Source organism: Bombina bombina, chromosome 10 (genome assembly GCF_027579735.1).
Source record: "Bombina bombina isolate aBomBom1 chromosome 10, aBomBom1.pri, whole genome shotgun sequence".
In the NCBI taxonomy this organism is placed as follows: domain Eukaryota; kingdom Metazoa; phylum Chordata; class Amphibia; order Anura; family Bombinatoridae; genus Bombina; species Bombina bombina.
Window position 1 is genome coordinate 46,587,304 of NC_069508.1, and position 22,250 is coordinate 46,609,553.

The 22,250-nt window shown below is 39.8% G+C and overlaps 1 protein-coding gene across 3 annotated transcripts in view; it reads right to left on the reverse strand.

Moving 5' to 3' along the window:
- Nucleotides 1-755: 755 nt before the first annotated feature.
- The window catches only part of BCAR3 (BCAR3 adaptor protein, NSP family member), a 176,291-nt gene continuing 154,796 nt past the window's right edge, over nucleotides 756-22,250 (reverse strand). For 2 of the 3 annotated variants that reach the window (XM_053694035.1, XM_053694037.1), the window contains 5 exons: nucleotides 16,860-16,975; nucleotides 15,718-15,886; nucleotides 7,843-7,954; nucleotides 4,923-5,135; nucleotides 756-1,195 (listed from right to left, as the gene is read on the reverse strand). In XM_053694035.1, coding sequence (XP_053550010.1) covers nucleotides 1,035-1,195; nucleotides 4,923-5,135; nucleotides 7,843-7,954; nucleotides 15,718-15,886; nucleotides 16,860-16,975 — 771 coding nt within the window. In that variant the 3' untranslated portion in view covers nucleotides 756-1,034. The remainder of the gene's footprint in view (nucleotides 1,196-4,922; nucleotides 5,136-7,842; nucleotides 7,955-15,717; nucleotides 15,887-16,859; nucleotides 16,976-22,250) is intronic. The other variant, XM_053694036.1, reaches the window with a different exon arrangement.

The following is a 22,250-nucleotide window of genomic DNA, read 5'->3' on the forward strand; positions in this document are numbered from 1 at the left end:
TTCAAGAAACCTGAGTTACCAGATTAACCCTTTCACACCGGGGCTAATTTGTCTACATTGGAACAAAGTTCTGAAGTAGCAACAATTCATTACTAGGTCAATTTATCAAGCTCCGTACGAAGCTTGATGCCTTTAGACTCGCCGGAAACGGAAATTATGAAGCAGCAGTCTGCTCTGAGACGGCGCACAGAAATCAACCCGATCGGGTTGATCGACACCCCCTGCTAGCGGCCAATTGGCCACAAATCTGCAGGGGGCGGTATTGCATCAGTTCACAACAACTGCTGGTGCAATAATAAATCATTTATCGATGTGCAGCAGACATGATACGCTACATCGTATCATGTCTGCTCGCACATTAATAAATTGACCCCAAAAAGTTGACATCTGGTGAGTCCCCTGTAGTGCATTGCTGCTGAGCATACCTAGGTATGTTTTTTCAATGAAAGATACCAAGTGGGGGGGGGGGGGGGACAGATTACAGAGGTAATTTGAAAAGTATCTTTAAATTGTTTGCACTATCTGGACCATATTTTAATTGTCTTTCGTGTCCCTTTAAACATTACAAAAGATCTCCATACAAAATAAATATGGAACACCAGCCATTATGGTACAACATGCACCATCTTCAAAGGTAATTTACAGCAAAAGCGAGCAAAATAAATCATTTCTATTGCAGCTCTGTTTTATTTTCTTTAAACATGTCTACTGAGAAATTCAGTTTAACGTCCCTTTAATAGCAGGAGTCAAAAAAGTCAAAGGTAAAACTACTTTAATTCTGCCCAGTGACGAGTTTGATGGAAGACTGACACCATTATTATTTGTACCAGCCACAACAAATACATTTAAAATACACAACAGAACATAAATAATTTGCTTTTCTGTTTATATATTTCATTAAAAAAAAACTATACATTAAACATTTACAAAGTTTAGCACTTAGGTTCATCCATATACAGTTTGTCAAAGGAGGTTTAAGTCTTTATATTAAATACTACAAATTAGAGATGGTTTATTTCAATAAAAAAATATTTTTAAGAGGGGGATTCTAGTTTCCGTGACAGTGCTGTTAAGATCTGGCTGAACTTCTGATATCTCTCGGTTTGATTGACTTGAACGCCTTTGCTTCCCCACAGCAATCGCATCTGAAATTCCGTTTTAAAGACTTCGCTCATCTCATCGTCCGGTGTAAAGCCTAGTGTGAAAAGGAAAAAACAGTTAATAGAAAAGTACTGGTTAAAGGAATAGTCTAGTCAAAATTAAACTTTCGTGATTCAGATAGGGCAAGCAATTTTCTAATTTACTCCTATTATCAAATTTTCTTTGTTCTCTTGGTATCTTTATTTGAATGTAAGCATAGGAGCCGGACCATTTTTGGTTCAGCACCTGGATAGAGCTTGCTGATTGGTGGCTACATTTAGACACCAATCAGAAAGTGCTACCCAGATCTGAACCAAATATGGGCCGACTCCAATACATTCTTGATTTTCAAATAAAGATACAAAAAGATCAAAGAAAAATTGACAATAGGAGTAAATTAGAAAGATGCTTAAAATCGCTGCTCTATCTGAATCACGAAAGTTTAATTTTGACAAGACTATCCCTTTAAACTTAAAATAATACCTTATTTTCTGCTAAAGGTAAACCACAAACCGTTAATACAGCAATGAAATATGAATCTTTAAAGTCACAATTTTATTGGATTTCATATAGCAGTGGTTTTCAGAGTGTGAGGCTGCCCCCCCACCAGGGGGCGCTAGAGCATATAAAAGCAGTGACACTTCCTACTATCCTATGGAAACCACAAGCAGCAGCTGACTTTGGCAAAACAGAACGCTTTTTTAAAAAGATGTCACTTCCCTTTTTGTGGTGGAATAAGGCAAAGATGTAGATTGTAGATGGAAGAAAGGCACCGAGATCTAAATCCCTCAGACTGACTTTGTTGTCTTGATCAATAACATGAATTTAACACAGGAGTAACAGAGCAAATTAAAACGTGCAAAACTACTGTTCATTTTGTAGATCATTTTCTTTCATACAGGTGGTGAGAGTCTACAATCCATTACTTTTGGCAATTACTCTTCTCTACCACTAGGAGGCGGCAAAGATTCCCAAACCCCAAGAGCTCTATAAAACCCCTCACACATACCTCAGTCTTTACTTTGCCTCCACTGGAGGTGGTTGAAGAATGAAGATGTGCTTTTGATACTTAAGAGAGGGGTTTTCAGTTTATATTGAGGCCCTGTTTCCCCTCAGAGTACAGTGCTTGTCAGAGGGATGTATATCGGGTATGGTTTGGGATTCTTCTTTCACCTCATACGAAAATGTTCATAAACCCGCTAATTGGTTGCAGGGACTTGTCTTTTTCCTCCCATTATGGATCTACAATATATTCCTACTCCATAACCTCTGTACTTGTTTGGCTGTCTGCTGCTTGTTTGCTGGTGGATAAGTGTCTATTGATAAGTATCTTTTTTATTAACATCTATATTTTAGGCACTTTTAAAGTTATTTATTATATTTGCTAAAATATATGGCCCCGGTACAGATCCCTTTCTGGTTTATGCGTGTCTGCTTTTTTGGCACATCCTTGTTTCTTCACGCTTCAGAGTTGCGCACGTCGGGTTACCGCATGTCCCTTTAGTCTTTCTATAGTTTACTTGCGGGTTGGCCGGTTTACGCACATTAGTGCACACTAAAAAAACTGCCAACTAATAAGGCGAACGAAGGAGCGTTATCTGTCCTCAGATTTAATGTTAATTTCTCCTGCTTTGTTTTGCAATTCGGCTCGGCGCGCATTATACCTTTGAGCCTATATTTAAAAGCGACTTAGGAGGGGGTAAGTGGTTATTGCACTGCTTTGCCTTATGCTATAATGGAGCAGCCAGATTCTGTCCTTAAAGGGACATTAAACCCAAAAAATTTCTTTCAGGATTCAGATAGAGAATACAATTTTTAAAAAGTTTCCAATTTACTTCTATTATCAATTTTTTTTCTTTCTTATGTTATTCTTTGTTGAAGAGATACCTAGGTAGGTAGCGTGCACATGCCTGAAGCACTACAGGACAGGAAATAGTGTTGCCATCTAGTGCTCCTGCTAATATGTAACATTGTTGCAAAACTGCTGCTATATAGTGCTGCAGACACGTGCACACTCTTGAGCTTACATTTCTGCTTTTTCCACAAACGATAACAAGAAAACTAAGAAAAATTGATCATAGACATAAATTAGAAAGTTGTTTAAAGTGTTATGTTCTATCTAAATCATGAAAGAAAAAAAAATTGGGTTTTATGTCCCTTTAAATCTACCGAAGATACTGGATTACTGCTCATTCTACTGCTCATTCTTGGTCTTTAAAGAACGAAGCTTCAGTTGATCAGATTTGCAAGGCAGCTACTTGGCCTTCGTTGCATACTTTTACTAAATTCTACCATTTTGATATTTTTGCTTCCTCTGAATCAGCCTTTGGTAGAAAGGTCGGTTTTATTTTATTTTTTGCCTGTTTGATTTTCTTTCTTTTTTTTAAAGTGCATTAAAAAAATTGGGTCTGTGGATTTGATTTCTCAGTGGAAAAAAGATGTTTTTAAATCACTCCCTTTGTTATTACTCGTGGACTAAACAGCTTGGGTATTAGTTCCCAATAGTAATGGATTGTGGACTCTCACCACCTGTTTGAAAGAACACCTAATTTATGCTCACCTGTTAAATGAATGTCTTTCAAGGTGGTGAGAGTCCATGTGACCTCACCCTTATGTTCTTTTGGGGTTATTTTTTTTTTACCCTGCTCCTTTTTATGGCTCTTTCCTTTTTCTTACCTCACTTGCTTGGCTATACGTTAGACTAAGGAATGTGGGCGGGGTTTTATAGAGCTCTTTGTCTCCTCCTAGTGGTAGAGGAGAGTAATTTCCAAAAGTAATAATTGTGGACTCTCACCACCACAAAATAAATTGTTTTTGTGTCTAACATCTTAGTGACAATTATTCCTTAAAGGGACACTGAACCCAAACTTTTGCTTTTGTGATTCAGATAGAGCATGCAATTTTAAGCAACTTTCTTATTTACTCCTATAAAAAAATTTGTTCTCTTGCTATCCTTATTTGAAAAAAGGCATTTAAGCTAAGGAGCCAGCCAATTTTTGGTTCAGACCCTGGACAGCACTTATCCACCCAGGTTGTTCACTAAAAATGGTCCGGCATCTAAACTTACATTCTTGCGTTTCAAATAAAGATACCAAGAGAATGAAGAAAATTTGCTAATAGGAGTAAATTAGAAAGTTGCTTAAAATCGCATGCTCTATCTGAATCACGAAAGAAAAAATTTGGGTTTAGTGTCCCTTTAACAGTTTTATGATGCAGATAGAAGTAAACTGAAAAGTTGTTTAAAGGGCATGCTCTATTACCTAATATGCTTTATTTTCTTGGTATTTGTTGTTAAAAAGCATTCCTAGGTAGGCTCAGGAGCAGCAATGCACTACTGGGAGTCTCTTGTCATTTGTTCAGCCAGCTGCTCCTTCAACAAAGGATACCAAGAGAATGAAGCAAATTTGATAGTAGAATTCAATTGAAAAGTTGTTTACAATTATATGTTCTATTTATATCTCTTTAAGAGAGTTTTCAATTTACTTCTGTTATTAAATTTACTTTTGCTCTCCTTTGTTGAAAAGCATACCTAGGTAGGCTCTGAAGTAGCAATTAGCTACTGGGAACTATGTGGTGATTGAAGGTTACACACAAATGTCTCTAGTCATTGGCTCACTCAATGTGTTCAGCTAGCTCCCAGTAGGGTATTGCGGCTCTGGAGCAGACATTAACCCCTTTGAGCAATAGTGCAATAATAAAACTCATTAAATCATTTTTATGGCCTTGCAATATCACTCTATAAAACAATTGCATCTGGCTATGTCACGTTTTAATGTTCTTACCTTCTAGCGCCCTCTCGGCATTTTTTTGATATACAGCTGCATTTTGAGCTATGAAGCGAGCAGTTTCCAGATGGCTGAACATTATTTCACAGCTCCTGTCATTGTTTTCCCACATGTCTAATCCTTCAAAAACCACAGCCTGACGTTCTAGTAGAGTCACCAGGGGCATAACAAGTGGCACCGTGAGACTGTCTTGCATTCCAAATACTGTGCCTAGCGGGTGCAAAGGCAGGCAGTTAGCATAATGTTACAATATTATTACTTACATTCTACTGCATCTCACAAAATAACTTGTTACCCATCAAAATTCAACCAAAAATATCCTTGCGCTCAATGACCCTTTAAAGGGACAGTCTACACCATAATTATCTTAAAGTCTTACTTTATATTAAGCTGCAAATAGCCTCCTGCATCTTTTCTATATTATGCAGCAGGAACAGTAAAAAGGTTATTTTAAAATGACTATGGTTTCTGGTCACTTTGTAATGGCTGCCAAGATCCGCCCACTGATGACATCACAATCTGGGTACTCTGCTGAATAGCATTGTCAGTCTGTTGAATCCAACAAGTGAGCCTTTTGTGATTGGACACCATATGCAAACCAGATCTGGTCATCAGTGGGCGGAGCTTGACAGCCATTTCAAAGTGACCATAAAAATAATAATTTTAAAATAACTTTTCCTGTTACCGCTGCATGATATAGAAAGGGTGCAGGAGGTTATTTGCATCTTAATCTAAAGTAAGACTTTAAGATGACTAAGGTGTAGACTCTCCCTTTAAAAAAACATTTTTGAAATATTTTAGTATGAAAAAGGTTACATCAAAGCTACATCATTTGATTAGTTCCTGCATTATGGATACTCAAGGATCTGTTGCCTAATGGTTAATATGAACCACTATTAGACCTCTATTGGTTGATAGGGCCACCTCCCATAAGTAAAAAAAAAAAAAACAGGAAAATTAAAAGGGGCAGTGATAGAGAGTTTGTTTTATTTAAAGTGGTCTCAGGAACACAAAAAGGGATGGTCTCTCTCCCACCCACCACAAGGTTTTTTCTGATTTCTCTTGTTTACATAGTATTTCTTTAACCAGTAATCCTGTACTGAAATTTTTATTATAGATGGAGGTTTTCACAGGAAAAAACATATTTCAAATGACAAAATAAAGGTTTACACTCCACCGGGTAAAATGTATAATTGGGAATACATTCAAGGTGTAAAAACTCTGCGGTTACACTGTTCCTTTAATGCAAAGTTTAAATGTTAATTAACAATATCTCTGGCTGAAAAAAAGAAAACTGAGAATACAAAGGAAATGATCTTTTCTTTACCCAACCATTTCAATATACAGAAACTATATATGAAAAGTATTTGCAAAGGTTAAAGGGACAGTCTAGTCAAAATTAAACTTTCATGATTCAGGTAGAGCATGCAATTTTATCAAAATGTATTTGTTCTCTTGGTATCTTTATTTGAAAAAGCAAGCATTTAAGCTTAGGAGCCAGCCCATTTTTGGTTCAGCACCTGGGTAGCGCTTGCCGATTGGTGTCTAAATCTAACATCTGGAGGTTGGAAAGCGTGGGTGCGTTAAATCTCACATAATAAACTTTTATGGATTGTGACAAAAAAAAACAAAAAAACATTTTCTGGCTATCGCTCAAGTGCTAAGCCAAGGATAACAGTGGAGTTTTTCCACAGATTTAAACTATGCTTTTATGTTAATAAATCCCTTAAAAAAAAAGACATATTTTACATTTAAAGTGAATGTAAATTTAGATGATAAAGTGCCGTATTGTAAAAATCCGATTAAAAACAGGGCCACTTTAATACTTACATTTTAATCTTGACAGCCGCTCCAGCGATTCCCCCGGTCGTTGCAAGCCTCTTCATACATCAGAAATAACGGATTGGTCATCCTCCAATCGCGGCTTCCCCCCAGGGGAATTAGTGTCTGATTCAACGCCGTGATTGGAGGAAGCCAGATTCCTCATTTTAGACCCGGGAAGAGGCTTTGTGACGGGCAGGGGAAGCGATGCAGCGGATGTCAAGATTAAAAGGCAAGTATTTTCACAACACGAGTGAAATGTAAATTTTGATGAATTAAAGTGCCCCTGTTTTTAATCAGATTTTTAAAAACCGGGCACTTTATCATCTAAATTTACATTCACTTTAACACACACACACACACATACTGTATATATATTCTGTATATATGTGTATGAAATACTTTATTTTATTATATTGTACGTGTATTTTGCTCTGCATATATTCTATCCCTAACACTTTACTTAATTCCACTTGCGCTACATTTTTCAGCCCTACTGTGCAATACTGATCACTGGTAATAGAGCTCCATGCTCTATCCAATGAAAGTATAGAGTGCACTTCAAATATTGAACCAACATTCTCTGAGATATTGGTTTCCAATGACTTGTACTGCCATATTGTGCGCTATTCTTAGGCTCGCGCTATGGATAAGTGCACCCTGCTCTAGCCATAGCGCTGGACTTGTAATCGAAACCTTTATAGGTAATTAATGGCCTTTAAAAAGAAATCAACAGAGACGTTCAAGCAATGAAAATATTTATCTTTGAGCCTTTACCGTAGAGCCCTGCATTATTCTCTGCTCACCTCAGTAAATCTTATAGACCATTGTTTCTCAAGTACCCTCAACAGGCCAGGTTTTCATTATAGCTGAACCAGTGCACAGATGAAATAATCATCTTATGGGTGAGAGCAGGTTAGTTACCGTGGTTACTGATCAGCTGATTACTTCACCAGTGTACTGGTTCAGCTATAATGAAAACCTGGCCTGTTGGGGGTACTTGATGACCGCGATTAGGAAACACTGATCTAGACCATCAAATGCGAAGAAGTTATACGAATTGTACACAGCCATGTGACTGTCCCTACAGGCTCACCTCCACCTTCATGTAAAGATTTGAGGAAGGGCTTGAGTTGCTTCTCATAAGTGATGGCGGTTTGCGTGTACTGATGCCGTAATAACGTCCATGTTTGTTCCAGTCGTGTAATCTAAAAGGGGAAAAGTTTCAAGTTAAATCTATTCAGCAAAGCTAAAGGTCGCACGAGCCGGATGTACAATTTGTAAAGTGGGAATTTACTAACTGCTACATTATGGGTTTATGAATACAAATATCCTCATCACTTGTACAAAAGCTTTAAAGGGTTATTAAACTGAAGAAGTTACCAACGTGCATATAAAAGTACTACTTCAATATGTGTCTAATCTCTTTGAGTATTTCTCCAACATAGGTGTGTCCGGTCCACGGCGTCATCCTTACTTGTGGGGATATTCTCCTCCCCAACAGGAAATGGCAAAGAGCCCAGCAAAGCTGGTCACATGATCCCTCCTAGGCTCCGCCTTCCCCAGTCATTCTCTTTGCCGTTGTACAGGCAACATCTCCACGGAGATGGCTTAGAGTTTTTTGGTGTTTAACTGTAGTTTTTATTATTCAATCAAGAGTTTGTTATTTTAAAATAGTGCTGGTATGTACTATTTACTCTGAAACAGAAAGGTGATGAAGATTTCTGTTTGTAAGAGGAAAATGATTTTAGCAACCGTTACTAAAATCGATGGCTGTTTCCACACAGGACTGTTGAGAGGAATTAACTTCAGTTGGGGGAAACAGTGAGCAGACTTTTGCTGCTTGAGGTATGACACATTTCTAACAAGACGATGTAATGCTGGAAGCTGTCATTTTCCCTATGGGATCCGGTAAGCCATTTTTATTACATAAGAAAAAAAGGGCTTCACAAGGGCTTTTAAGACTGTAGACATTTTCTGGGCTAAAACGATTGATATATAAGCATATTTTAATACTTCATAGCTTTGAGGAATTATTTTATTCTTGGGAATTATGTAAAATAACCGGCAGGCACTGTATTGGACACCTTATTCTCTAGGGGCTTTCCCTAATCATAGGCAGAGCCTCATTTTCGCGCCTCTATTGCGCACTTGTTTTTGGGAAGCATGACATGCAGATGCATGTGTGTCGAGCTCTGATACATAGAAAAGACTTTCTGAAGGCGTCATTTGGTATCGTATTCCCCTTTGGGCTTGGTTGGGTCTCAGCAAAGCAGATACCAGGGACTGTAAAGGGGTTAAATATAAAAACGGCTCCGGTTCCGTTATTTTAAGAGTTAAAGCTTTCAAATTTGGTGTGCAATACTTTTAAGGCTTTAAGACACTGTGGTGAAATTTTGGTGAATTTTGAACAATTCCTTCATACTTTTTCACATTTGCAGTAATAAAGTGTGTTCAGTTTAAAATTTAAAGTGACAGTAACGGTTTTATTTTAAAACGTTTTTTGTACTTTGTTATCAAGTTTATGCCTGTTTAACATGTCTGAACTACCAGAAAGACTGTGTTCTGTATGTGGGGAAGCCAAGGTTCCTTCTCATTTAAATAGATGTGATTTATGTGACACAAAATTTAGAGAAAATGATGCCCAAGATGATTCCTCAAGTGAGGGGAGTAAGCATGGTACTGCATCATCCCCTCCTTCGTCTACACCAGTCTTGCCCACACAGGAGGCCCCTAGTACATCTAGTGCGCCAATACTCCTTACTATGCAACAATTAACGGCTGTAATGGATAATTCTATCAAAAACATTTTAGCCAAAATGCCCACTTATCAGCGAAAGCGCGACTGCTCTGTTTTAGAAAATACTGAAGAGCATGAGGACGCTGATGATATTGGTTCTGAAGTGCCCCTACACCAATCTGAGGGGGCCAGGGAGGTTTTGTCTGAGGGAGAAATTTCAGATTCAGGGAAAATTTCTCAACAAGCTGAACCTGATGTAATTACATTCAAATTTAAATTGGAACATCTCCGCGCCCTGCTTAAGGAGGTGTTATCTACTCTGGATGATTGTGAGAATTTGGTCATTCCAGAGAAATTATGTAAAATGGACAAGTTCCTAGAGGTCCCGGGGCCCCCCGAAGCTTTTCCTATACCCAAGCGGGTGGCGGACATTGTAAACAAAGAATGGGAAAGGCCCGGCATACCTTTCGTCCCTCCCCCTATATTTAAGAAATTGTTTCCTATGGTCGACCCCAGAAAGGACTTATGGCAGACAGTCCCCAAGGTCGAGGGGGCGGTTTCTACTCTAAACAAACGCACCACTATACCCATAGAAGATAGTTGTGTTTTCAAAGATCCTATGGATAAAAAATTAGAGGGTTTGCTTAAAAAGATGTTTGTTCAGCAAGGTTACCTTCTACAACCAATTTCATGCATTGTTCCTGTCACTACAGCAGCGTGTTTCTGGTTCGATGAACTAGAAAAGGCGCTCAATAAAGATTCTTCTTATGAGGAGATTTTGGACAGAATTCAAGCTCTCAAATTGGCTAACTCTTTCACCCTAGACGCCACTTTGCAATTGGCTAGATTAGCGGCGAAAAATTCTGGGTTTGCTATTGTGGCGCGCAGAGCGCTTTGGCTAAAATCTTGGTCAGCGGATGCGTCTTCCAAGAACAAATTGCTTAACATTCCTTTCAAGGGGAAAACGCTGTTTGGCCCTGACTTGAAAGAGATTATTTCTGATATCACTGGGGGCAAGGGCCACGCCCTTCCTCAGGATAGGTCTTTCAAGGCCAAAAATAAACCTAATTTTCGTCCCTTTCGCAGAAACGGACCAGCCCCAAGTGCTACGTCCTCTAAGCAAGAGGGTAATACTTCTCAAGCCAAGCCAGCCTGGAGGCCAATGCAAGGCTGGAACAAAGGTAAGCAGGCCAAGAAACCTGCCACTGCTACCAAGACAGCATGAGATGTTGGCCCCCGATCCGGGACCGGATCTGGTGGGGGGCAGACTCTCTCTCTTCGCTCAGGCTTGGGCAAGAGATGTTCTGGATCCTTGGGCGCTAGAAATAGTCTCCCAAGGTTATCTTCTGGAATTCAAGGGGTTTCCCCCGAGGGGGAGGTCCCACAGGTCTCAATTGTCTTCAGACCACATAAAAAAACAGGCATTCTTACATTGTGTAGAAGACCTGTTAAAAATGGGAGTGATTCATCCTGTTCCATTAGGAGAACAAGGGATGGGGTTCTACTCCAATCTGTTCGTAGTTCCCAAAAAAGAGGGAACATTCAGACCAATCTTTGATCTCAAGATCCTAAACAAGTTTCTCAAGGTTCCATCGTTCAAAATGGAAACCATTCGAACAATTCTTCCTTCCATCCAGGAAGGTCAATTCATGACCACGGTGGATTTAAAGGATGCGTATCTACATATTCCTATCCACAAGGAACATCATCGGTTCCTAAGGTTCGCATTTCTGGACAAGCATTACCAGTTTGTGGCACTTCCGTTCGGATTAGCCACTGCTCCAAGAATTTTCACAAAGGTACTAGGGTCCCTTCTAGCGCTGCTAAGACCAAGGGGCATTGCAGTAGTACCTTACTTGGACGACATTCTGATTCAAGCGTCGTCCCTTCCACAAGCAAAGGCTCACACGGACATTGTCCTGGCCTTTCTCAGATCTCACGGGTGGAAAGTGAACGTAGAAAAAAGTTCTCTATCTCCGTCAACAAGGGTTCCCTTCTTGGGAACAATAATAGACTCCTTAGAAATGAGGATTTTTCTGACAGAGGCCAGAAAATCAAAACTTCTAAACTCTTGTCAAATACTTCATTCTGTTCCTCTTCCTTCCATAGCGCAGTGCATGGAAGTAATAGGTTTGATGGTAGCGGCAATGGACATAGTTCCTTTTGCGCGAATTCATCTAAGACCATTACAACTGTGCATGCTCAGTCAGTGGAATGGGGATTATACAGACTTGTCTCCGACGATACAAGTAGATCAGAGGACCAGAGATTCACTCCGTTGGTGGCTGTCCCTGGACAACCTGTCACAGGGGATGAGCTTCCGCAGACCAGAGTGGGTCATTGTCACGACCGACGCCAGTCTGGTGGGCTGGGGCGCGGTCTGGGGATCCCTGAAAGCTCAGGGTCTTTGGTCTCGGGAAGAATCTCTTCTCCCGATAAATATTCTGGAACTGAGAGCGATATTCAATGCTCTCAAGGCTTGGCCTCAGCTAGCAAAGGCCAAATTCATACGGTTTCAATCAGACAACATGACGACTGTTGCGTACATCAACCATCAGGGGGGAACAAGGAGTTCCCTGGCGATGGAAGAAGTGACCAAAATCATTCAATGGGCGGAGACTCACTCCTGCCACTTGTCTGCAATCCACATCCCAGGAGTGGAAAATTGGGAAGCGGATTTTCTGAGTCGTCAGACATTTCATCCGGGGGAGTGGGAACTCCATCCGGAATTCTTTGCCCAAATTACTCAGTTGTGGGGCATTCCAGACATGGATCTGATGGCCTCTTGTCAGAACTTCAAGGTTCCTTGCTACGGGTCCAGATCCAGGGATCCCAAGGCGACTCTAGTAGATGCACTAGTAGCACCTTGGACCTTCAAACTAGCTTATGTATTCCCGCCGTTTCCTCTCATCCCCAGGCTGGTAGCCAGGATCAATCAGGAGAGGGCATCGGTGATCTTGATAGCTCCTGCGTGGCCACGCAGGACTTGGTATGCAGACCTGGTGAATATGTCATCGGCTCCACCATGGAAGCTACCTTTGAGACGGGACCTTCTTGTTCAAGGTCCGTTCGAACATCCGAATCTGGTCTCACTCCAACTGACTGCTTGGAGATTGAACGCTTGATCTTATCAAAGCGAGGGTTCTCAGATTCTGTCATTGATACTCTTGTTCAGGCCAGAAAGCCTGTAACTAGAAAGATCTACCACAAAATATGGAAAAAATATATCTGTCGGTGTGAATCTAAAGGATTCCCTTGGGACAAGATAAAAATTCCTAAGATTCTATCCTTTCTTCAAGAAGGTTTGGAGAAAGGATTATCTGCAAGTTCCTTGAAGGGACAGATTTCTGCCTTGTCTGTGTTACTTCACAAAAAGCTGGCAGCTGTGCCAGATGTTCAAGCCTTTGTTCAGGCTCTGGTTAGAATCAAGCCTGTTTACAAACCTTTGACTCCTCCTTGGAGTCTCAATTTAGTTCTTTCAGTTCTTCAGGGGGTTCCGTTTGAACCCTTAAATTCCGTTGATATTAAGTTATTATCTTGGAAAGTTTTGTTTTTGGTTGCAATTTCTTCTGCTAGAAGAGTTTCAGAATTATCTGCTCTGCAGTGTTCTCCTCCTTATCTGGTGTTCCATGCAGATAAGGTGGTTTTGCGTACTAAACCTGGTTTTCTTCCGAAAGTTGTTTCTAACAAAAACATTAACCAGGAGATAGTCGTGCCTTCTTTGTGTCCGAATCCAGTTTCAAAGAAGGAACGTTTGTTGCACAATTTGGACGTAGTTCGTGCTCTAAAATTCTATTTAGATGCTACAAAGGATTTTAGACAAACATCTTCCTTGTTTGTTGTTTATTCCGGTAAAAGGAGAGGTCAAAAAGCAACTTCTACCTCTCTCTCTTTTTGGCTTAAAAGCATCATCAGATTGGCTTACGAGACTGCCGGACGGCAGCCTCCTGAAAGAATCACAGCTCATTCCACTAGGGCTGTGGCTTCCACATGGGCCTTCAAGAACGAGGCTTCTGTTGATCAGATATGTAAGGCAGCGACTTGGTCTTCACTGCACACTTTTACTAAATTTTACAAATTTGATACTTTTGCTTCTTCTGAGACTATTTTTGGGAGAGAGGTTTTGCAAGCCGTGGTGCCTTCCATCTAGGTGACCTGATTTGCTCCCTACCTTCATCCGTGTCCTAAAGCTTTGGTATTGGTTCCCACAAGTAAGGATGACGCCGTGGACCGGACACACCTATGTTGGAGAAAACAGAATTTATGTTTACCTGATAAATTACTTTCTCCAACGGTGTGTCCGGTCCACGGCCCGCCCTGGTTTTTTAATCAGGTCTGATAATTTATTTTCTTTAACTACAGTCACCACGGTATCATATGATTTCTCCTATGCAAATATTCCTCCTTTACGTCGGTCGAATGACTGGGGAAGGCTGAGCCTAGGAGGGATCATGTGACCAGCTTTGCTGGGCTCTTTGCCATTTCCTGTTGGGGAGGAGAATATCCCCACAAGTAAGGATGACGCCGTGGACCGGACACACCGTTGGAGAAAGTAATTTATCAGGTAAACATAAATTCTGTTTTTGTTACTGCACTGTTGCTTGCACAGAATGGGTTAATTACATTGTTTCAGAGCATTCGGTAAACCAATAACAAGTGGCATATTCATGCAGTCACCAATCACCAGCTAGTTCCCAGTAATGCTTTGCTGCTCCTGAGCATACCTAGGTATGCTTTTCAACAAAGGGTTCCAAACTAGATGTTTTAAGAATCTGGAAATCCGTGGAACTGAGTGAGGCTTTAGTTTCTGAGCCAATCAAAAACTCTTTGTAGGATCATCACCTTGTTATTAAACTGTATTTATGGGACTCCCAAGCCACCATTATCCAGGGTTTTGTACAAGGTAATCTTAATTAGATCCTGGATACATTTACAGAGTGCTGTGGGAATTGTATGGTTCCATTATATTCGTTCATTTGTTTTAACTATTGAGTAGACTTGAAAAAGCTATCAGACACTGAATAGAACCTTATCATATTTGTAAAACAGGTTGATTTATTATATTGTACCGTTGTTCATGTTGCCAGCTTGGAAACATAATATTAACCCTTTCCTGTCAGGGTTAAAGTGTCTACATCGGAACAACTGTTCCGATGTAGACAAATTGAAATCACGCGATCGTGCACACGATCTGCGAGATTTCAAATATTGGATCGGGTCTGGGGGCGTCCCTAGGAACGTCCTCCAGACTGCGATCAAATCCAGGAAGCACAGAAGGCTTCAGGATAGCCGTTGGCTATGACGTTCTATTCCGTCAGAAGGGCTCTAAAGCCCAGTGTAATTATGACGGAATATAACTGCGTTAAAAGGTTAATCTTATAGTTTTTGTAAACAGGATGTTGCTATTCTGAGAATAAACTAATAAAACGTGTTTCATCAGCCAGTAAGCAAATCGGTCTTTTAGGTCCAGTCACACTTCCTGTTATCTTCAAAATCAAAATAACTTTAACATGTTTAACCCCTTCCTGCCATTAGGACGTTCTATGCCGTCCTAACTGCACTGGGCTTTAACGCCCTTAGGGAGGCATAGAACGTCCTAGCCATTTTACTATCCTGAAGCCTCTGCAGCTTTCTAAATAGGATTGCGGGCTGGAGGGCGTGTCTAGCATCATAGGCACTCCCCCCTGACCCGATCCCATAATTAAAATCCTGCGATCGCACGAAAGATCGTGTGATTTAAATTTGTACTTATTTGTTTACATCCGAACTTTGTTCCAATGTAGATTGTAGATAAATAAGTCCAGGTGGGAAGGGGTTAAATGGTGCTCTATAAAAATATTTACATTAAAGGGACAGGAAACCCCAAAAATGTATTTCATGATTTAGATAGAACAGACAAATTTAAACAACTTTCCAATTTACTTCTATTATCAGATTTGCTTCATTCTCTTGTTATCCTTTGCTGAAGAAGCAGCTTTGCACTACTGGCAGCTAGCCAATCACAAGAGACAAATGTGCGCAGACACCAATCAGCAGCTAGCTCCCACTAGTGTAGGATATGTGAGTATTCTTTTTCAACAAGGAATACTAAGAGAACAAAGCAAATTTGAAAATAGAAGTGAATTTAAAAGCGTCTTAAAATTACCTCTTGCTCTTTCAGAATCCAGCAAATTTAATTTTGACTTTCCTATCCCTTTAACAACAAGACCCATACTGCAGAATCGTCGTTACCTGCTGCATGTCAAGTGCTTTCATAATGGCCGAAAAAGCAAATAAATCTCCCAGATCTTTCAGTTCCACTGCCAGCTGTATGATCTTGTTTAAGGTTGCAACTCTTTCTTCTAAATTTCCAGTACAGCCCAGGATGTCCACTGCTAGGCCAATTGCCATGGTGCCGTGCCTAGGGGAGATGGAATAAAACAAAACGTACAGTTTATAAGTATTCAGATTCTCTAATAGAGAAATCTGTAGGGGCTTCAGCCCTGAGTTTTTTCTGTTTTGTTTTTTTAATGACACATCAGGTGCTACAGCCAATCACAAGCCATACTGCCCGTTACACTTCTAGCGCCTGAGGTTGTTATACCACTGCTGCAGAAGTAGAGGCGTCAGTATTGTGCGCTCCTCTGTGTCAATAGAGAGTGGATATAGCTCATAATTGGCTGTAACACCTGCTGTTTTTTTGTATTTATTAATTAAAGGGACATGAAACCCAAATTTATTTCATGATTCGGACAGAGAATACAGTTTTAAAAAAAAAAAATTACAATTTACTTCTACTGTCATTCTCATGTTATTCTTTGTTGAAGAGATATCTAGATAGGTGGCGTGCACATGCCTGAGGCACTACATGACAGGAAATAGTGCTGCTAATGTATAGAACATGTGATAATATAAGTAACATGGAAAGTTATTTAAAACTGTATGTTCTATCTGAATCATTAAATCAAATTATTATTTTGTATGCCCCTTTAAACAAAATGGTCAACTGGGGAGGGGTTAGGTAACCTCTGTCTCACAGGGACCTAAATTATTTACAATGCATTCTGCCAGCTTCTTCTAGGATAAACCAAGCTGATATTGTTAGTTTTAACAAGTTAAAAATATGACATTGCTGTATAATATGCTATTAACCCTTTCAGTGGATGAGACATTTCACACCCCCTATGCTAGAGCTGTTTTTGAGAGGTTTGGCACTTGTATTTACACATAAATGTGACGTACCAGCACAAACCATACATTGTTTTTTTGTTCTCTTCAGCAGAGCAACCCCCCCAGTGACTCCACTGGAGCAAGCATTTTTTTTTTTTTTTAAATAACGTTTGCTTGCAGAAATACCATAATATGTTTCCAACCATTGCACATGATTAATTTACCTTTCAATTAGATCCATTCGGAGTTGATGTCCATAGGGCAGAATAACGAGTTCCAGACCAGAGCTTACACCCATATTCTGCATCACCTCTGGTGCAACATCAAGTATCCTAGCAACCTGTAAGGAGCAAAGGTTACGGTTTATATGGCCAGGAAGTGAGTTGTTGACTTATTGATACGAGATGTAATTATTATGAGCAGTTTATTGTAGTAGTTGCATTTTTTTATGAACAGAAAATATTAGATCAATACATATAGGCAGAGTATTTATAGATAAAGGACGTCATCGGTCTAAATGCAAATGTCACAGAAAAAAATACCACAAACAAACAAAGTTACATTTTTAAAGGTACAGTTAACACCTAGTAACTACAAATTATTTATGTTGTGTTGCTATCCTATATTATAAAAGGCCAGGTATCAGACATCCCAACTCTCCCTGAAGTTAAGGGAGTCTCCCTCTTTGTAATAGTATCTCCCCGACGCCCGCAAATGAAATGCAATCTCCCTGAAACTACAAGTACCATGATCCAACTTAACAAGCTGGGACACTACAGAACCCTCAAAGTATCCATCAGTAACCAAAAAGCCCCCACTGATTTTAATTAAAACACAAATAATACCTTATTTACTGCACGTAATTAAACTTCGTATTCTAAAATATTTCACTGGAAAATAGTTTTATTTTGTGGTTGTACACTTTAATGTTAAGTCTCTATCTTATTTAGTGTTTCCAGCTGTCCACTCGTATATAACCTGGGGGGGGGGGGGCGGGGGGGGGGCGTTCGCACACAGCAGCCGGTGAAGCCACCTCCCTGAAATGAGATTTTGCAGGTTGGGATGTCTGAGGTATGTTTGTCCGATGCAGTCATGCGCAGTAGAGACTGCGCAATACAAACATACTTGGCCTAAATAATTAAAAAATGTGTCTATGCGAGAGGCCGCAGTGGCGGCGCGTGTGTTCGGATCATCGCTGGGGGGGGTGGGGTGTTACTGCTATGCTGCTAAGTTGGTGGCGTGGGAGGGTTAGGAGGGGGCCAGACTGCTTCACTGCAGAAAAAAAATTGAGAGCGGCAGGGAGAGGGAAAGGTTCTTGGAGGGAGAGGTGATTTTGTCCCCTGTAACGGGCTTTAAGACTAGTAAATAATATCAGCCAAGTCTGAATGTTTTTAAAACAAATTAACATCCTTTTTACTACAATTAGTTTTTAATAGCCAAACTACACCCACCTTTTGCTTTATTTAGAGGAGCCAATCTGGGCTTGAGTCTGCAGACAACAAGGCTAGCTACAATCATAATGTTAGTAAAAAATGCATTGTTTTGCAGTTCTTATCTAATCAAAACAATTTGGTACAGATATGTAGCAGGGTTAGCACTGAGTAGTTAGAAGGTGCATTTCAAATTCAGAGAATTAGAAATCGCTTAAAGTGATGGCAAACTCTCTTCTTTATAAAATCAAATCTGGAATGATAGTGATATTTTAGATGAAGTTTAATTAATCAGTTATAATGAAGATGCACTATAACTTCCTTTTTAACATAGATATGAAATTCAAATACCCTGCACTCCTGTGAGCTAACGGTTGTCCAATCAGCGCTCTAGCTACAACAAAAGTGCCTTAAGGGGAGAGCGCTGATTGGAGAACAGTTCAAACCTTAAAGGGACACTGAACCCAAATTTTTTTCTTTCGTGATTCAGATAGAGCATGCAATTTTAAGCAACTTTCTAATTTACTCCTATTATCGATTTTTCTTTTTAAAAAAAAAAAAAAAAAAAGAGAAGGTATCTAAGCTAAGGAGCCAGACAATTTTTGGTTCAGTACCCTAGACAGCACTTGTTTATTGGTGGGTCAATTTATCCACCAATCGGCAAGAACAACCCAGGTTGTTCACTAAAAATGGGCCGGCATCTAAACTTACATTCTTGCTTTTCAAATAAAGATACCAAGAGAATGAAGACAATTTGATAATAGGAGTAAATTAGAAAGTTGCTTAAAATGGCATGCTCTGCAAACACAAAATAAAAAAATTGGGTTCAGTGTCCCTTTAAGCTCACTGAAAAATGAGTAGGCGGCGGAGTGCGGGATATTCGAATTTCATATCTATGTTAAAACTTAAGTTCTAGCTCATCTTCATTATAACTGATGAATTAAATTCCATCTAAAATATCAATTACATTCCAGATCTGTTTTTATAAAAGGGAGCGTTTACCATCATTAACAGTGGAAATATCTGTAATGAAACAACTTAGCAATATAACTAAACATTTTATCTGAAAATCTCAAGGCGTTTACTGTCCTTTTAACCAGTTGGCTGCCTGAGACTGATGCATCATATTGTATGTAATACGTTTTGTCTATGAGGCACTGAAACACCACTTGAAAGCCGAGCTACAACAACATGAATGATTAATGGCGTAGGCAATTACCCAGATACAAACCATTATTGATATTAGACATTATACAAATGGGCCTACATTTCTTATAACTAGTTCACCCTCTAGTTCTGCTTCTTAGATCACTGCCAATAAAATAAGCAACAGCCTCAACCAATAGTAACTGATCTGCAATGGCCAATACCAACTGGGCCCTGCTGGTGCCTCTTCCAATTGGCTGCAGCTGTTGTCTCTCACTATGCAAAAAGTTCCCTATCCTTACCAGAAAAGTCTTCTAATAGGCTCACCCTACTGTCTCTTACTATGCAAAGCTTTACTATTGGCTGCTACTGTTGTCACTCACTACAAATCCTTCCTATTGGCTCCTACTGATGCATTCTCTCATTATGCAAAACCTTACCATTGGCTTCTGATGCTCACTATTAAGCATAACCTGGGTCTACTCTAAGACAACAAAACTTGACTTGGTGATTATTAGTATTGCAGTTATCATTTAAGAAATCATTGTGATCATTTTACATATATAGTTAAATATATAATGTCTGGTAATTTAGGAGCTTCAACAACTATAATATGACCTTTCACACATTATTATTTCTCTAAAGGACCAATGTTCTGTATGAATTAAAGGGACATCAACTTCCATAAAAAAAATGTGCGATTTTATCAAAAGATAAAATATAGCCTTATGCCTTATTTCCAGTGATATTTAAAGTAACTTCAAATAATTATGTCACTTACTGGAAGCAACCACTAGAGGGCAGTGTCTTCACATTCATCAGTCAACACTTTACACAGTATCCAACAAAGGAGAAGTACTTTATCTGGGTGCATGATACTTCCCCTTTGAGAACTTTTAATAAAGTATTCTACGCATCAATAAACGAATAAATGTGTTAGCATTTTATCTAGCATGTCAATCAGGATTTATGTCTAATAAAAGGGACATAAAACACTGTATTACAAGAAAACCTTTCTGTAGTTTAAAATAACATACATGCAGAGTTGGAACACTTTCTGAATACATTAACATTTTGTATGCTGCAACTGTTTTCAATAGTCACCCCCACCACCACTTATATTATTTGGAGAAACCAAGCCACACAAAATATTTCACTAGTTTTTATGAACCAACCCCCCCAGCATTTCACCAGGATTAAAGAATTAGTCCATCTTATAGATATTAATCAAACAAAATTAACAAATAGAAGCGCTCAACCAGGAACAAGCAACAGCTCAGTACAGTTTGTTCTTTGGCAAATTACCACCCAGAAACAGCATTTTTTTTGCCCAATTGTGCTATCACTGAGGTATATCAGTCTGATCCCGTCTAGCAAGGTCAGTCAAGACCCAAAATACCAGGAAATCCTCCTCTGAACAAGGCAACCACAGATGATTGTTTTGTCCTTCTTTGAAGCTCGTCAGTGAGGCGCAGCCATATCCTTCTAGGCACATTGGGCAGCGCGTCCTCGTCTGGTTTCCCCATGACACTTAGGGTTAGGGAGACACCAAAGACTCATATTTTACATATTAACAACACATAGAAGTGCTCAACCAGAAACAAACTATAGCTCAATAGCTTGTTCTTTGGCAAATTACCATCTAGGATCAGCCTCTTTTTGTCCAATTGTGCTTTCACAGAGGAGAACTTTCCTGACGAATATCAGTCTGATCCCACCTTTACAGGTCACTCCAGCCCTGAATTACCAGGCAAAAAAACGAGGAACATGGCAACCCCAGTCATTCGTTTCCTGGTAAGTTCCAAGTAAAGTGCTTCTCTTTCTATATGTATTTGTATTATGACCCTGGGGAAGTGTCCCTAAGGATGATGGGGGGCGGGGGGAAACAGCCGTGGACTTCTTGCCCAATGTGCTTAGAGGAATATGGCTGAACCTCACTGACAAGGCCCAAATAACCAAACTATTATGCTATTGTTGTTCTGAGGTTGAGCGCTTCTCTCTTTTTGTGAAGGCCGAAATGGTCATCTGGGGTTGCCATGTTCCTTGTTTAGAGGAGAATTGCCTGGTATTTAGGGGCTGGGCTGACCTTGCTAGAAGGGATCAGACTAATATACTTCAGGAAAGTTCTCCTTTGTGAAACACCCAATTGGGCTAAAAGAGGCTGCTCCTAGGTGGTAAATCGCCACAGAACAAGCTACTGAGCTGTTATTCGTTCCTAGTAGAGCGCTTTTCTTTCTGTATGTATTTATTAAACAAGAGTTTATCATATAAACCCAGGAGACAGAGAAGGGAGCCACTGGCTCTTAACTTTTTGGGTTATTCTCCATATATCAATATACAAATCACAATGACTGGCTCCTAAATATTCTTACTGGCGCCTACATTTTAAACATATTTGTCTATCATAGAGCAACCCTGGAATTTAAAAAATTTATAGGATATTAACCCCAAAATCTAATTCCCATAAAGCTTTAATTGTGTATAGAGGGGGAAAAAGCTTTGCAATGTCATTTATTTTGCCTGATTCTCCTGTAATTTACACAGCCTTTACACATGCACCCTGAGAGGTTGTCGTGGATACTGCAGGATTCAGAACCCTAACAGTGCAACATGCTGCAAAGTGATTGCTCAATCAGTGCATGAGCTCATTTACATATGTCTCTAATCGTGGCCGGACTTTTGGCCGACGGACATTTGGCCGACGGACATTTGGCCGAAACACAAGTGGCTGTCAGATAACAGTCCGGCACAAGATAGATAGATTTGATAGATAGATAGATACATAGATTAGATAGATAGATCAATAGATGCAATAGATACATTTGATAGATACGATAGATAGATAGATTTGATAGATAAATAGATAGATTTGATAGATAGATAGTTTCCCAGACAGAGAATTACAAAACGTGCGGCCTAGGACCCATGGTAAGGTTCCCAGAGGCAGTTGCGGCGCCCGAGGCTGTGATTAGAACAGAGCACTCTGGTAACGCATCTGCCCTCGGCCGAAATCGGAACATTCTTTAGCTTTCTGTCTGT